Source organism: Antechinus flavipes, chromosome 3, assembly GCF_016432865.1.
Source record: "Antechinus flavipes isolate AdamAnt ecotype Samford, QLD, Australia chromosome 3, AdamAnt_v2, whole genome shotgun sequence".
NCBI classification, from domain to species: domain Eukaryota; kingdom Metazoa; phylum Chordata; class Mammalia; order Dasyuromorphia; family Dasyuridae; genus Antechinus; species Antechinus flavipes.
This window is the reverse complement of record NC_067400.1, coordinates 43,567,014-43,584,922: the sequence shown is the minus strand read 5'-3', so window position 1 is coordinate 43,584,922 and position 17,909 is coordinate 43,567,014. Positions and strand designations below refer to the sequence as shown.

General features: G+C 36.2%; 1 protein-coding gene across 2 annotated transcripts; it reads right to left on the bottom strand.

Annotated features, from left to right (window-relative positions):
* Positions 1-218: 218 nt before the first annotated feature.
* Positions 219-17,642, bottom strand: TM4SF4 (transmembrane 4 L six family member 4). 2 transcript variants are annotated; one of them, XM_051991039.1, is made up of 5 exons: positions 17,365-17,642; positions 15,428-15,517; positions 12,353-12,489; positions 4,239-4,428; positions 219-916 (listed from the first exon to the last, which is right to left on the bottom strand). In XM_051991039.1, exons 1-5 carry the CDS (start codon positions 17,536-17,538, stop codon positions 860-862), a joined length of 648 nt encoding a protein of 215 aa, XP_051846999.1. In that variant the 5' UTR covers positions 17,539-17,642; the 3' UTR covers positions 219-859. The 2 variants fall into 2 exon arrangements, with proteins under 2 accessions (XP_051846999.1, XP_051847000.1); XM_051991040.1 differs by lacking the exon at positions 219-916 and adding an exon at positions 2,149-2,390 and having other exon boundaries at positions 17,365-17,640.
* Positions 17,643-17,909: the final 267 nt, after the last annotated feature.

Below are 17,909 nucleotides of genomic sequence, written 5' to 3'. Positions count from 1 at the left end.
TTTATGAGGCAGACACCCTCCTAACTCACCACAGGGTTTGAGGCTTGTTGGCTACACTTAACCTGGTCTGAGAAGATGATTTTACCAGGTTGTGGCTACTATAAGCCACAGATCTTTTAAATTATTTTTTTATTAAAACTTTTTTTTATTTTCAAAACATATGTATGGATAATTTTCAACATTCACCCCTGCAAAACCTTGTGTTCCAAATTTTTTTTTCTCTCCCTCTTCTCCCCTCCCTCCCTCTAGACGGTAAGTAATCCAATATATGTTAAATATGTGCAGTTCTTCTATATATATATTTCCACATTTATCATGCCGCACACAAAAAAAAAATCAGATCAAAAAGAAAAAAAAACTAGAAAGAAAACAAAATGCAAGCAAACAACAACAACAACAACAAAAGTGAAAATACTATGTTGTGATCCACACTCTGTTCCCACAGTCCTCTCTCTGGGTGCAGATGGCTCTCTTCATCACAAAACCATTGTAACTAAGCCATAGTTACATTATTGAAGCCACAGGTGAGAGTTGGGTAGCTGGTAGACACCAAAGATGGATAAGTAACCTTCAATAGGGCTTCTGCAAGCTCTTATTTACACCACAGGTGTTAGTCCTTCCTGAACCTGCCTCAAATAATCCATGAAGAATAATCATATATAATGAGGCTTGAAAAGATAGATAGGGGGCAAGTTGTGAAGGATTGCAAATATCAGAGGTTTTTTTCCCCTTAGAAATAATAGAGACCTATTAGAGTATGGTTAATGAACATGGTTAGACTTACACTTAAGAAAAATCACTTTGGCAGCAACGTGGATCACGGATTGGAGTAGGGAAAGACCTGTGGCCGTGAAATGAATTAGGTTATTGTGATAATCCAGGCAAGAATATATGAGGGTTTGACTGTGATAGGTCCCTGTGAATAGAGAAAAGGGGTCAGAGGTGCAAGTGTTGTAGGGAATGGAATAGCAAAAGTTAGCAATTGAACTGATTAAAAAGATGAGGTATATGGGGCAGCCAGGTGGCACAGTAGATAGAGCATCAGCCCTGAAGTCAGGAGGACCCAAGTTCAAATCTGGCCTCAGACACTTAACACTTCCTAGCTATGTGACCCTGGGCAAGTCCCTTAACCCCAATTGACTCAAAAAAATATATATGGCATGTTTGAAAATTTGAAGACTAGAAAAATGGTGGCACCTTTGATGAGAGGGAGAGATATCTCTGGAAAGTCCCATGTATAGAGTGCAATAGACAGGTGATGATGTCACCCTCATCTCTAGTTCTGTTATCTTTGGCTCATCACGACCACCTGGTTCCTTTTTTGACCTTATTCTGATAAATCAATAGCCAAATGCCAGTTTTGTTTTATTTGCAAGAACAATAATTGTCATAGCCTAGGTTTATTTGATGGAACTCAAAGAAGATGACTTATGACCCAGACTTTTCTGGTATATCATTAAATAAATTTAAACTTAGTATCGGTTTTGAGTTGTCTTCCAACTTCTTAGCAGTGGCTATTTTCCTAACTTACACTAAACTGTATTTTTCTATTTGCCTCAAAATTGTGGGGCACAAAAATGGACTGGTAAAAGTGACATTTCTCAAAAATAGAAAGGATTTCTCTTCAAATGATGTAATAAATTTCTTAATGATGATAATGAGCTTTGCTGATATTTGCCAGTTTGGGGCCATGCTAATCCTACCAGTATTTTATTCCTTAGGCACAATGAGATGATAAAAAGATTTTTATAAAAAGTACTGAGAAAACTTTGGTTTGAAATCCCAATTTTTCTAATAACATTATATAACTCTAGCAAGAGACTTCAACTCTGTATCAAATTGGCTTCATTTTTCAGAGATGGTGATTAGATTAGAATTCTAAAGTGCCTTCCAACATTGATTTGTTTTTTTCAACATGATGGAGATACTCTGATAGCATCTTTAGATTCTTTTCATTTTGTAGCTATAGTAGGTATGTGCATGGTACCACTAGGTATTTAATTTTGCAATTGTAACAAAAGACTTGGGGAATTGAGCTTGCACCTTACCCCAGATCTCAGAAAAGGAGTCAAATCTAAAAACTGTTTAACTCACACTATTGAGTTGCTACTGCCAAATATTTTTTAAAGTTAAAAATGTCCACATTCATTTACTCTTAAACAACGTACTAATTTTATTTTTTTCTTAGAACACATTTCTAACATGGAATTTTAATAATTTGTGATCTATACAGAGTTAAGTTTAGGGTTAAGGTTAGGGATAGGGTCTTGTTCAAAGACCTTCTTGAACAATGTGTCAGAGACAAAGAATCTCCCAGAGATAATGGCTCTTTATCCAAGATAGTGAAGTATTCCAAATGGCTTATCACAGCTTTAATCAGTTCTTTCTCCCTAGGAAAGAGAAAAGTCTCACAAATTACTCTAACTCAGTCTTCCTCTTTTGATGTTCACCTTTCACCTTTAACCCATGACCAGCTGCATGATTATCAGATTTTCCTCTTTCTCCTCTGAAACTTATTTTTGCTAAAACCAAGATGCCCTTTTTGGGGGTCCATTTACACCCATGAATGGGTCCTTTTGAGTCTGTTCCTTTTCTTTTTCTTGGCTTTTAAATGATTGAGATTCAAAAAATTAAGTGACCAATGAATGGATGGCACTTTTAATTTGGTCCTTATTGTTCTAGGCCAGTGATTTCATCAGAAAGGGAGGGGAAAGCCCTATGTGGAATCTCCTTTCATCAGCATAGACCAGTGATTTCCTCTGTAATTTTATAAAAGGAGTTGGCTGGATTATTGAGAAGTAACTTGCTCCTGCTTGTATGTATGTGTCTAAGGTAGCCTTGAATCAAAATCTCCCTAATGTGATAGCAGGTCCTTTAGACACTATATAGTGTTGACTCTTATTTAGTCATTAAAACAGCAGAATTTCTGTTTTGCTTAGCCATCATGGTAGTTTTTCTTTAAAAAAAATAAAAATTGATTACAATCAGTATCTTGGTGGTACTATATAAACAAAAACCATACCTTGACCCAGAACCCTCAGATTTTGTTAAACATTATCATTTCATGTATTTCTTATGGTCATCCTTGTGAATAAGAAGAACTTTGCTATTGATACCAACTTAAACCATATCTTATGTAAGGTAGGAAAATGAATGAGGATTTCTTATTTTCTACTTTATATCAAGGGTTCATGCAAACTTATTGAGTAAGCATTTTATAAGTTTAAAATGTCTGATATTATGAATAAAATCACCACCTGACAAAATAGCAGTTGTTTAGAAAACATAAAAATTGCTTATTCTTTGGGAAAAAAAGTCATTTTGGGAATGGAGGTTTTTATCTTTCATAATATATTATTATATGTATGACCTATAAGACTTTTTGATCATCCAATATTTAGTTTGTTATAATTTTTGTTACTTTTTAATATTAGGTAATTATTGACTTGATTTTGCCTATAAATGAGCAAAACAGTGATGAAACTATTTCCATTTAATAGTTTCAATTTTATGGACATAGTCTCTGACACACTCTAAGAAATATGATTATAGATTTACAACTAGAAGAGACCTCAGAAATCAAGTCCAAAATAATCCTTTTACAGTAGTGGAACCTGAGGCCTGGAAACCTTAAATGAAATGTCTAGGTTCACATAGTTCACAGGAGTCTGAAGCAAGATCTGAATTCAGATCTTCCTGATACCATATCCAAAGTCCTATCTATTACACCATGAGCTCACCAAGTCTCCTATGAGTTATTTCCTTCACAATGATACCCAGTTCTCTCATATTAAATACAGCCATAACATATTGGTTTTAGATTGATATGCTTTGCAAGGGAAGAACTATTTAAAAAAAAAAACCCTCATAAGTGATCAAATCAATTATCTCTAGATCTGTGTAAAAAACTAATGAAATAATATATTTAGAGCCTTTGGAAACAACATGCCCTGAATGGATTTTTTATATTTCCACAGCTTGTCTACCTTGTTCACCCCAAGTGATCTTAATGATGTACAAAGAGCAAAAGTAGTGCTTCTAGAAATCCAGCCAAGGATTTCTGGCTCTGATCATGATGAGATGTGGCCTTTCAGGCAGACTGAGTTCTTTTTCCTGTCCAGGTTCCTGTTGGTTTTGTGGATGGAGGTAAAGTCTATGAGAATCTCTTGATCAAATAGCCCTAACCTGAGTTAATTCAGGTTGTGATATAATATAGACATAACAAATCGTTAACTTACTCTGCAGATCTTAGGGCATCGGCATTTTTTGCAGGAAACACCACAGCAAATTTTGGCCACATAAGTGCCACAGAGGGATATCTGAATGCCACTTATTATGAGCTGGATGGAGAAGAAAGATAAGTTCCAGGGTACAATATGAATAGGTTCTTTGCAGTTATTCCACAATTCTATGTCTTTGAGATAGTTCCTGTGTAAGAAAGGAGATATTCATTCAACAAACATGTATTAAATCTTTATCATAGATAATGATCCTTCTGATATAGTTCTATGAAGATCTCATTTTGCCTCCAATAGTATTTTATTTTTCCAATCACATGTAAAGATAGTTTTCAACATTCATTTTTACAAGATTTTGAGCTCCATGTTTTTTCTCCCTCTCACCCTTCCTCCTTCCTCCATAAGAGAGCAAGCAATCTGATATAGTTTATATATGTACAATTCCCATACTACCCCATTAAAAATTCAAAGGGAAAAACGAGAAAGAAAAAGCAAAGGAAAAAAAAAGATGAAAATATTGTGCTTCCATCCACATTCTATCTCCATAGTTCTCTCTCTGGATGGCATTTTCTATCCCAAGTCTGTTGCAATTATCTTGGATCACCACATTGCTGAGAAGAACTAAGTCTATCATAGCTGGTCATCACACGATCTTACTGTAACTGTGTATCATGTTCTCCCAGTTTTGTCACTCAGCATCAGTTCGTGTAAGTTTTTCCAGGTTTTTCTGAAATCAGCCTGTTCATCCTATCTTTTAGAACAATAATATTTCATTATATTCATATACCATAACTTATTCAGTCACTCCCCAAGTTATGGACATCCACTCAATTTACAAGTTCTTGTCACCATAAAAAGAGCTGCTACAAACATTATTTACACATGGGGATCCTTTCCCCTCTATTATGATCTCTTTGGGATACAGACTCAATAGTGACACTGATGGATTAAAGGGTATGCATAATTTTATAGATCTTTGGAAATAGTTCCAAATTGCTCTCCAGAATAGCTGGATCAGTTCACAACTCTACCAATAATTCATTACTTTTCCAGTTTTTCCACATCCCCTCCAACGTTTATCATTATATTTTCCTGTCAACTTAGTCAATCTGATAGTTATAAGATGATACTTCAGAGTTGTTTTAATTTGCATTTTTCTAATCAATGATTTAGAGCATTTTTCATGTATTATAAATGGTTTTAATTTCTTCATCTGAAAATTGTTCATATCCTTTGAGCATTTATCATTTGGGGAATGTCTTTTACTCTTATAAAATTGATAGTTCTCTACATATGTTAGAAATGAGGCTTTTATCAGAAAAAAATTTTGCCAATTGTTTCTTGATCAATGTGTGTAGGGATATTATGAGGATCAAATGAGATGATGGTTTAAATCACTTAGCAAATTTTCAAGCATCATATGAATTGTTATTATTATTAAATTATTAATTAGCATTCAGCAGAACTCCAATCTGCTGATGACTTCATTTCCTAAGGCTGCGACTGTGTTCCTGCTGAGTTCAAGCTATGTTTATAGAGCAATATGGGGGTCTGCTATAAAATGTTTAACAGCTGGACTCTTCTTGGGAAAATATATGCACATATGCTTTCAAGTTTAATCTGAATCACTAACACTTTTAAGTCTAGGCAATGAACAAAACAGTACTTCAAACCATGATCTGTAGTGATTGCCAATTTCCAAGGTGTAAATATTTGTTGCTGTTCACTTTTTTCTTCCATGTTCAACTCTCTGTAAATTCATTTGGGGTTTTCTTGGCAAAGGTACTGGAGTGGGTTGCCATTTTCTTCTCCAGCTCATTTTACAGATGATGTAAACAAGGTTAAGTGACTCGCCTAAGGTCAGATAGCTAGGAAATGTCTGAGGTTGGACTTGAACTCAGGTTTTCCAGATTCCCAGGACGAGAGTATATTTGAGGCATTCTCCTTATAAGAATTCAAGCGATCTCCAAATCGAAATACATTTTCAAAAATGATTGTAACAGTTTAATATTATCTTGGGCTTCTTTTGGCCACTAGATAGCAGAGTAGATAAAGTACTGAGAAGACTCATCTTCCTGAGTTCAAATCTAGCTCCTGAAACTACCTAGCTGTGTTATCCTGGGCAAGTCACTTAACCCTGTTTGCTTTAGTTTCCTAACATGTCAACTGAAAAGAATAATAGCACCTGGGACAGTTAAGTAGTGCAGTGGTTAGAGCACCAGCTTTTGAATCAGGAAATCTCATCTTCATGCATACAAATCTGACTTTCAACACAACAGGCCCCTTAAATTCTATTTGCCTTAATATACTGATGAAGGAAATGGCAAAACACTCCAGTATCTTTGCAAAACAACAACAATAACAACAACACAAAGACTCCAAACGGGGTCAGGAAGAGTAGTTTACAACTGAAGACTGAAAAACAGTATTCCATTTCTGCCAAATCATAGAATAAAAAGGAAGCACAGAATGTTAGAGAAGGGACCTTCGAGATCATCCATCCAGCTCAGTATGATCTTATTTTGCCCATGGGCCTAATAATTTTATCAAGATCCTACAGCAGGTCAATAGTGGTGAAGGGGAAGTTTCTCCAATATTCAAATGAAACTGTTTCTTAGATCACAATTTAATAACTGATGGTGATAAAATTTATACTTCTGAGCTTCTGGAGATTTTTTTTTCTGGCAGACTATACAGAAAATGTGGCACCGAAGAGTTTGGGGCCAGGGTATTTTTTGCTTGTTTGTTTTGTTCCTAAATTGGGAACCTTCTTTTCCTTGAAAGAGCTTGGCTTGAGAGAGAATTGGGGCAACACTGACATCTTGTGATCAGATTGATAAAGCAGGTCAGAAAAGCTCATTACAGAGTTAGGAAAGTTTTCTGTCAAGTTTTAAACTTTAATTTTTATTCGTGAATAATGCATTAATCTGTGATTTTTATCACTGTGGGAACTCCCTCCACAGATGCAGATTGCGATCCATTTGCAATTTATAGTCTTAGTGGATAGATGGATGAATAGATAATGAGCCTGAGGGTATCACTTATGAGCTCATTGCTAATTAGCCTCAGAGAACCCAGGTTTTCCTAACTTCAAGAGCAACAGCACTCTTTTAGGCTATGCTGCCCCTGATTATTAACAAGTTACAGAACTTGAGAGGCAGAAACTACCTAAGGGTCCATCTAATACACATCCAATAGGAATTCCACTATAACACACTTTGCAAATGACTATCTAGCCCCTGTTGGAAAGACTGACAAGAGAAAGCCCATTGAAGAAGTAGGAAACTTCTAATCATAATGAAGTCTTTCCCAATAACAAGCCTAAATTGGGCTCTTTGTAACATTCTCCCCTTTTTCCTGGCTCTTCTCTCGGAACCAAAAAGAGAGAATTTGCTGGGTATATTAGTTATCCTTTCCAGTTTAATGTTATGTGCATAACATCTGCATATCATTTATTAAAGTTATTTGAATGTTAAAAATAGCAGAAACTTCCTGACATGTTGACATCAAAACATGAATCCTACTCTTCAACCTCTCCTCAGTCCATATCACTGAATTATAATCTAATTTCTAGATTAGATAGAGTCCACCTCTGGCCAGTCATCTGCCAACCCTATAATTTAGGCTGTTGTTTGGAAATCCACATCCCATTCTCAGATTCTATGCTAATCATTTACTTCCCAAATCCATTTTTCTCTTCTGCATCCCTTGCTTTCAATGGATAACAATCTATACTTTTAGCAACTTATACATTAGCAATATTTTTAGGTTCCTTGTATTGTCCCAGGAGCAGTTATCAATAACCAGCATTTCAGTGACCTCTGACTTTGGGGATGCTGGACCTTTCTCTTGTTTGACTTTGAGACATGTTGACCTACTCTAAAAATATCATAGATTTAGAGTTGGAATAGAATTCAGTGCAATCTGTACTTTTTGCTGGAGTGCAAACTGAGACCCACAAAGGTACAGTAACTTGCCAGGATTGTTCTCCATTTTGATAAGCTTGGTGGGCTATCTTAGAAACACATCCTAGGAAGAAAACAGTACTCTATTGCTATCATCAGGCCAACAAACATGTGCCCCATGATAGAAAATCACCAACTCCTACTTCTCTTGTTTCTTTGCCCCTCATTGGATAATTGCTCACCTAGAAGCCTCTATTACTTGAAAGTGGCTCAGGCTGAGAAGAGGCTCTAGCAGAGAATTTTTCTTGGTCCTGTAGCTTCTTTATCCTCAAAGCATCCAGTTACCTCCTCATCAAGAACAACAAAATCAGATCTGGTTTTGTGGAGCTCTTAAGTATACAGCTTTCCTTTCTCTCCTTCTGAGCAATAATAAATCACACCTTAATAATACCTCTCCATAAACCCTACACAATTTTGTTCTGAATTCAGATGAAGCCCTTCTTTCCAGTTCTTATTCTCGTCCCACAACTTTCTCTCTTGGAAAACAGAATTTGATCTGCTGAATTAAGCATACTAGTTTACAGCTGCAGAGAACCCAACCAGAATTCCAGTGACCAGGGAAAAGAGAAGAGTTCCCAATCCCCAAGGATCAGTGACTCAATCCCACAAGGCTCCTTGCCAAGACGGGGCTTTGCTAAAAGTCGTGGTACGCACCCTCAATTAAATGTAAAACTCCATCTGAGACTAACACAGGCATTAAATGGATAGTCAACAAGCATCCAAAGGAAAGCTGAAAAGAATAGTTGTGAAACCTCCAAAATGGGGATCTGCTGAGAATCCATTCCCTGGCTGGCTAGATCTTTGGCTATTATTTTGTCACCTCAGATATGACTTGGCAAGCTGAAGGAAATAGATAGATTGATAGAAAATTAGATAGATAGATAGGCAGATAGATAGGTGGATGGATAAAGAGATAGATATATAGATGTAAAGATAAACAAGAGGTTGATAAGATAGCTAGATTAGATAGATGGATGGACAGATAATAGGATAGATGAATAGATTAGGTAGATGGATAGATGAGATAGATTAAATAGGTGAATAGACAGGTTAATATATGTAAATAACCTCATAAGACCAAAAGCTGTATCAGATGTTATGATCCAGGAGTCAGGAAAACCTGGGTTTAAATCCACACTATCTTTGTGACTTTAGGCAAATCACTTAACTTCTTTCTTAGTTTTCTCATCTATAAAATGGCAATAATAATAGCACCTGCCTCCAAGGATAAATTGGATGAAATTTTTAAATCCTTTGCAAATTTTAAAGCACTATGTAAATGCTATTATTATTAAATTAAGATAGTATATACCATATACCAACATAAAGTCGAAATGGGCACATGATTTAGATGGAAAGGGTGATACTATAAGCAAGTTAGGAGAGCAAGGAATAGTTTACCTGTCAGATTCATGGAGAAGGGAAGAATTTATGAGCAAATAAGAAAACATTATGAAATACAAAATATATAATTTTGATTACATTAAATTAAAAAGGATTTACAAAAGCTAATGAAACCAAGATTCAAAGTAAAGCAGAAAGCTAGGAAACACTTTTTACTGCTAGCATTTCTGATAAAGGCCTTATTTCTAAAATATATAGAGACCTGAATCAAATTTGTAAGAATACAAGTCATTCCCCAATTGATTCATGGTCAAAAGAAGAAAAGGAAGTTTTCAGATGGGGAAATTAAAACTACAGTCATATGGGAAAAAATGTTCTAAATCATTATTGATTAGAGAAATGCAAATTAAAACACCTCTGACATATCATCTCACAACTATCAAATTGGCTAATATGACAAAAAAGGAAAAATTATAAATGTTGGAGAGGATAAGGGAAAATGGTTATGAAAGGACCCAAACACTCTGGAAAACAATTTGGAATTATGTCCAAAGGGCATTAAAACTTTGCATTGTTAATACTGAGTCTATGTCTCAAAGAGACCATAAAAGAGGGGAAAGGACCCACATATGCAAAAATGTTTGTGCCAGATCTTTTTGTAATGGCAAAGAATTGAAAATTGAGTGGATGTCCATCATGGGGAATGGCTGAACAAGTTGTGGTATATGAATGTATTGGAATACGATGGTACTTTCAGAAATGATGAGCAAGTGGACTTCAGAAAAACCTGAAAGGACCTACATGAACAGCAACATTGTGTGATGATCGATTTTGACAGACTTAGCTTTTCTCAACTATATAAGGATCTAAGATTATTCCAAAAGACACATGATGGAAAATGCTATCCACATGCAGAGAAAGAAGGGTGGAGTCTGAATGCAGACTGAAATATACTATTTTAACTTTTTTTCTGATTCCTTTTTATTCTGATTCTTCTTTTGCAACATGACTAATGTAGAGACGTGTTTAATATGATTGTACATGATTACAAAAATACAGATTGCTTGTTGTCTTGGAGAGGATGGGAGTGACAGAAAAAATTTGGAACTCAAAATCTTATAAAAGTGAACACTGAAAATTATATTTGTTTAATTGAAAAAATAAAGTACTATTAAGTAGAAAAAATAAAATTAGTGTAGATCACAACTAAAAAAATGATTAAGTATATAAAAGGAACTTTTATGAATTTGTTGTTGTTTCAGTCACATCCTATTCTTCGTGGCTCCAGGTTAGGATTTTCTTGGCAAATTTCCTTTTCCACTTATTTTGCAAATGAGAAATGGAGGCAGATGACTTGCCTAAGGTCACACAGCCAATAAGTGTTTGAGACCAGATTTGAACTCACGAAGATGAGTTTTCCTGACTTCAAGCCTAGCACTTTGATACCTCCCAGATCCCCATGGATATATGAAGGTAACCAAGAACTGGGACATTAGCCATTAATTTAATTCTTTTCAGAACCCAAGTCCCTTTGCCAAGTTATGAAGTATGTGTTTGTTTTTCTTCTCTAACATCATGCAGTTTACTCATTAAGAAAAATATAAAAGGAGAAATAAAAGAAAATTGGGCAAAGTTATCAGTATTAAATACTCCTTTGGAATTATCACCAAGAAATGTTGCTGAATTTCCCCTGAGATGGAAGGATAGTATAGGGATAGGAGTTACATGCTCCAAGCATGGCTAGGATATGCTGCCTACCTTGTAGAGCACATCTCTTTGTTCTACTGGAAGAATGTGTTAGGTATGAGAAAAGGTAAGGATCCAGAATTAGGAGAGAGATCGCCTCAGATCATACCTCTCCAAACAAGTGGGTGTGTTATTTAACCTGACTTTTCCTTTCCTCCCATGTAAATTAGAGATAATTATAGAGCTTGCTAGTACGCAGCCTATTTGGTTGTTGTATGAACTAAATGTGGTGTCTGTAAAGCACTTTGCCAACCTTCGCACATTATTTAAATACTGGTTATTATTATTATAGTCATAGGATTTGAAGCTTAAAAGAACTAGATCCATCCATTGCAAACCCCTTGCTTAGTATATGGGATGCTAGAGAATTACAAACACACAGTAAAGATCAATGGATTTAACCAATGTTTTCTGGCTCCTTTTATGTAGGAGGTTTTGATTTACAAAATAGGTTTGGCAACCATATGAAACAGTCATTGCAAATGTCACTGTACAGATAGGGAAACGGAGATAAGAGAAAGTTAATGTGATTTGGTAGGAATTATACAGTTCATAGCAGGCAAAGCCAAGGTATCATTAATCTGCAGCTAGAAGGAACCTCAGAGGACATCGAAGCGCAAGAAAGTTATATGTTTTGTTTTAGGTCGTACAGATAGTTAGTGGCAGATCTGGGATTTAAACTCAGGTCACTTGACTGCAAATACAATGCAATTCCAATTGTACTATAAAAAGGGTGCTGTAATGGACTCAGTACAGACTTCGTAGAGATGATCCAAGACCTCTCATTCCTAAAGTTCACACTCACCAATGAACTTTTGGATCTTAAGTGAGCGCCATTTTCAGAAAACTTAGGGAGAGATCATTGTGCCCTTTGGAAATGGGAAAGTGGCTGTTGTTTATATTTACTTTAAAGTGAGGTAGAGATGAATAAATCATTCTTTTCACCTTTATAGCTGTAACAAGAGCACTCACGGTTTCCTTTCTTCAGCCCTCTTGTTGAAACTGTGTGTGTGTGTGTGTGTGTGTGTGTGTGTGTATGTGTGCAGTGATTGATCTTACCCGTCATGAAAGGGATATTCCCATGTATTGTTTCCCACAAGACATTTGGGACCCCTAATAATAGCAACCACTGAGATGGCAAATGCATATAAAGCTCCTACAATGCCAGTCCCAAGAAACATCATGGTGTTTAGCATCTGAAAAAGAAAAAAGGTTATTTTTCACTAAGATCAGATGGTATAACTTCACAAAAATCAAAAGCAGTATTACTTCTGGAGTAATTGCTTCTCTTCCAGGCTTGGAAAATACCTTCATTACAACAAGTACATGAGGATAAGAATGTAAATACAAGTATGGGACAGTTGGTGACACAGCAGATCAAATGCAGAGATGAAAAATAATAGCTCTACCTCATTGGGAGGATCCAAGGAGATCATTTCTGTAAAATGGGTTTAGTAGACTGCCTGACATGTGTTAGGCACTCTATAAATATCATTATGTCCAATTTACGGATTATAAAATTATAAAAAATAAAATTGTTAGAGATTATGTCACTTCCTAGGAAATCATTGGATCATGTTATGGGCACCCTCACAGACTAATAGTCAGCTTGTCCCCACCTAGGTCTCCCTTCCTCACTTTCCAGCTCTCATTTCTATGCCAGTTATTCTTGAGTTTATCTGCACCTAACCTACCTCTGGAACCACAGTCTCACATCTCCAGCAATCTCTTGGGTATTGGATAAACTATATTTCTCACAGACACCTTAATCTCTATGTGTCCAAAATTGAACTCATTAATCTTCCCCCTCTTTCTAGTTTCCTGACTCTTCCATGTCATTCACCCTCCATATCCAATTGGTTTTCGTACCCTTTCTTTTCTATATTAATAATATATATATTTCCCTTTCTCTCCCTCTGACACTGCTATCACCCTGATGAAGACTAATCCCCTCAATCCTAGACTATGGCAATAATTTACTTATCGGTCTTCCAAATTTGTCTTTCCTCACTCTAATCCAGCCTTCATTCAATGTCAAACTGATCTTCCTAAAGTACAGATTTAACCATGTCACCTTTCCCCATCATTTAATCAACTCTAGTGGTTAATTATCTCCAGAATCAAATATAAAATCCTCTGTTGGGCTTTCAACCTGACTCTTACCCATTATTCCAATCCTTTTTTTGTAAAATGGCCCAAGGTCACACAGCCAGTAGCTGAAGTCAAATTTGATCCTGACTCCATGCTTAGCACTCTATCCACTGCCCTACTTAACTGCCCCTTAACTGCCCCTTACCCTGTTTCTTATAACTTTCTCCTTTCCACCTACTCCCTGATCCAATAGCTCTGGTATCCTCACTGTTCCTGCATAAGACACTTTGCATCCCTATCCTGAGCATTTTCATTGGCTGCCCCCACACCTAGAACTCTCTTCTTCATCTCTGCTTTTTGACTTTCCTTAAATCCCAATTAAAATCTAATCATCTTCAAAAAGCCTTTCCCAATCACCCTTAATTCCTGTACCTTCTCTCTGGCCATGTTCAGTTTATCCTGTATGTAATCTTGTTTGTACTAGTTTTTTACATGCTGTCTCACCTATTAGACTGGGAGCTCCTTCAGATCAGGAGCTGTCTTTTGCCTTTCTTTGTAGTCCTAATGTATATAGAGCTTGTCTCTTAGTAAGCATTTTGCAAGTTTTTATTGACTGACTGAATGTTGATCAGCTTTCCAGCATCCACAAATAATTGTTCTTTCTGTCCCTTAGCCTAAGGTTCTTGAAGAAAACATCCATGGTGATATCCAGGAGCGTATGGTGGTCCACAAGCTTAATAATTGTATACCTGACTGACATTGGAGCTAGCTATTCTACTGCTTAGAATAGGAGCCATCTTAAGTGTCAGTGGAGTTGGCTACTGCTTACCCAATGTGTCTCCCTCACTAGTTTCTCCAAAGGTACTACGCACCCTATCCTCTCCCCTTCAATACTTCTCTCACCTTCATGTGAATCCCTGAAATTTCATAATTACAATTTTATTGCTTTGGTACATGTCTTTCTCCTTTGTTGACAACAGTCACTCATGCTTAGGATCTGAGAGCTACAAGTGACCTTCATAGTGTAATAAAATAAATAATGCAATAGATAAAAAATGCCAGATGTGGAGTTAGAAAAACCTGAATTAAATCTCATTTCTGACATTTAGTTATATGATCATGTATGACTGACTTAACATTTAAGTTCCTCAGTTTCCCCATCTGCAAAATGGTGGTAGGAATGTATAACTATATGATTGTTGCTAAACTCAAATGAAATAATGGATGTAAAGTGTTTTGAAATTAGAAAGCACTAAATAATTGTCAGCTATCGGGGGGAGGGACATAGAATGGATGCCCATCAATAGGAGAATGATTAAACAAATTGTGATGTATATATAAATGTAAAGGAATGTATATAAAGAATAATATAACTGACAAATACATAGCAGAATACAGATAGATAAAAGAACTGAGTTTCAGTCCTAGGTCTGATATTTTCCATCTATATAAATTTGGAGCTTATTTGTTTATCATGTGTAGGATGAAGGGATCACATTTAGGATTATCTCAGATTGAAATTGGAAATAATAGAAGGAAGTTGAGGTTTGGCTTTAATAACCAGGATATTATGACTGATTGTACATAATTGAAAGGGACAGTGGAGAGAATGACAATCATAAGGATTTAATACCAGGAAGATCTGGTTTCAAGTCCTCCTCTTTGATATTAATTAGGTGTGTTCTCATGACCAAGTCTCTTGATTTCAACTTTTTCATTTGTAAACTAGGAATAATAAAGCCTCATTTTATCTTAATAACCTTGTTTTTAAGGCTACTGAGAGGCTCACATGATAGAACATATATAAAGTCCTTTGAAATTGTAAAGTGATTTACAAATATCAGTAATTAATTAAGTGTAAAGTTTATTTATTAAAGCTTCAGGGATTGTTTTATTATCACTAATTGTGAAACTGTTCTCCCCAAACTACCTCCATTTTCCGAACAGAATAGAAGCTCCTCAAAGGTAAGGTCAGGGTGATCCCTCTGATTTACCAGAACCTGGGCATTCTGCTGCCCCTTTTTTGAAACCTAGTTCACTCACTTTGAGCTTCTTTCCACAATCCTCCTGTTCATAGATTGCACTGCAGTCAATATTCTTCGAATTCAACAATGAGACAGCAGGAAGAATCATCTATCAACAACAAGAAGATATCCACAGTGAGCCTTGGAAATGAAGTTGGGAATCCTCTATGTCATCCATGTTCAAGGGATCTGTCCCATGATGGATTCTAAGAACTGGGAGAAGTTATAGGAATGAATATGGGGATGACTTTTGCTGAACAATGGGTGCTCATAAATGGTTCATGCTATAGGTGCAGATAAAAGAAAATATTGGGGATTTTTTGAGGGAATGGTAAAAAAAAAAATGCAAACTTCAATTAAGTGAATAAGGATAAACAGCTGCCTAATTGTGACAGCAAAAGAGCATGGAGAGAGTGCATTATCAGACCTGGGGGATCCACCTGAATGTGCAAAGGTATGGAAGTAGGAAAAGAACTATCATGTACAGAGATATGGATAGATCACAAATCTGTCATGGGACAGTGGCTAAACATAAAACTGAAAGAAGTAGGGATTTGGACTGTAACCTCTTTTGGGTAAGTACAAAAAGGGCAAAATTAAAGTAAAAATAATGAATTCATCTAATAAAATGTTATTTAAAATTACTCAGACTAACAGAAGACTTGCCTGCTTGTTTCAATGATTCCTTTTTGTACTTTGAATTTTCCTTCTAAAACATCTCCAAGAATAGTACTTTTTCCTTCCTGACTACTTCCTGACTCATCTAAAAGTGTGGAATTGGCTGTATTGTTATGAAGTTTAGTCTGTCTTTAAGGCTTTTATCTTAAATGTCACTACAGAGTGACAAACCGGCCCCAATGATATAGGCTAGTTAATTCAGAATCCTATTAGGGAAGTTTGGCACTCTTCACGATCCCAAGAACCTCTCCATGAGGTTTTCTTTGCAAAAATACTGGAGTGTTTTTCTTCTCTAGTGTGATCCCATATTACAGAGGAGGAACTGAAGCAAATAGGGACTAAGTGGCCTGCCCAGCATCACACAACTAAATATCGAAGATTGAATTTGAACTTGGAGCTTCCTGATTCCAAGCCTAGTGATCTATCCATTGATCCACCTAGGAAATGACAAACCATTCTAGTATATCTGCCAAGAAAACTATAAATAAGGCCACGAAAAGTCGGACATGATTGAAAATAACTGAAGAACAAAGGCATAAAAATGGGGGTGAGAATATACCATTTGTTAAATTTCAATTTCAATTAATTTCTCTTGCTAAGTTCTAACCCCTGTTCTTGTCTGCTGTGCTACTGAAAGACTTCCACCCTCTAAATTCCGCCCTGGAAAAAATTCTCTCCATTCAGATCATCATCCTCCTTACTTCCCCCACTAGAAATTTGAACTCTTCTCCATTAATGAGAATGATTTTGCCTGCAACCAATTGATTTTCCCCTTACTCCTTCCTGACCAACTCCATGAAAAAAATTCTCTCCTGAATAGTGATCTATCCATTTATACCTGGTCTTCCCCCTTTAGAATCTAAGTCCCTCACGGGCAGAGACTGCCTGGTGTTTGTATGCCAGTGTTTAGTGATTAGCACAATGTGTGGCATGTAATAGGGACTTAATAAATGTGTTATCTATCAATCCAACTATATTATCTATCTGTCAGAAATAATGGTTTTCCCAAAGATATTATGTTATGGTAAAATTATATGTAATCAGGCTGATGGGAGATAAATGTGACTAAAGGATTATTCATATTCTTTCAAGGAGTGCATAATTGCATTAAAGTCACTGGACTGAGATGATTTCTATTAACAACTGAACATATCCCCAAATCAATTCACATCCTTAAAATAACCATACAAGTAATAAGACCAAAGAGGGCAGAAGCCAATCCAAAATGTCCTTTTAGGAGAGAGAATTAGAATAGGATTTTAGGAGTTGATTACTCACCAAGACCCCGCTTCCTAATATTCCTCCAAAATACCAGACCTCTTCGGAAAGGTTTATATTGTTGTCCATTTTGTTAGCGCCAGGAAAGAAGAGTAAGATATTTGTCAGGGTGGCTGACATGGCCAGAGGGATGAGGGTGCCCCCCACACACCGTGCACAAGTCATATGACACATCCTTCTGATGAAAGACAAAGGAAATTAAGGTGGAAGAGTGATCATCCACTACTGATAAGTTCTCTTCAGAGGTCCTATGCTAGAAATTCCAAATATTTTTTCCCAAATGCTATCTTAGATATTTCAGTCTTTAAATTAGGCAAAGCAACCCAAGATACTTGCCTGCTCTCCTGATCAGTTTTAATGGCCCCTCCATGAGTGTGATTATGTACAGAGCAATCATTTCACCATGGAGACTGATAAAATCTGTTAATATTCCACCAGCAAAAAGGAAAGGCAGGCTTATAAATATGCTGTTGGTGAAGTTGTGAATTGGTCGGATCAGTCTAGAAATTGGCTTGGCATTATACTCAAAAAATGGCTAAATTCAT

Excerpts from the sequence above, each read along its gene's own strand:
- TM4SF4 (XM_051991039.1), bottom strand. The coding sequence starts at position 17,538 with ATGTGTCATATGACTTGTGCACGGTGTGTGGGGGGCACCCTCATCCCT. Across the intron at positions 12,490-15,427 it reads ATTGTGGAAAGAAGCTCAAA|ATGCTAAACACCATGATGTT; the intron begins GTGAGTGAACTA and ends TTTCTTTTTCAG. Across the intron at positions 4,429-12,352 it reads GAATATCCCTTTCATGACGG|GAACTATCTCAAAGACATAG; the intron begins GTAAGATCAATC and ends TTTCTTACACAG.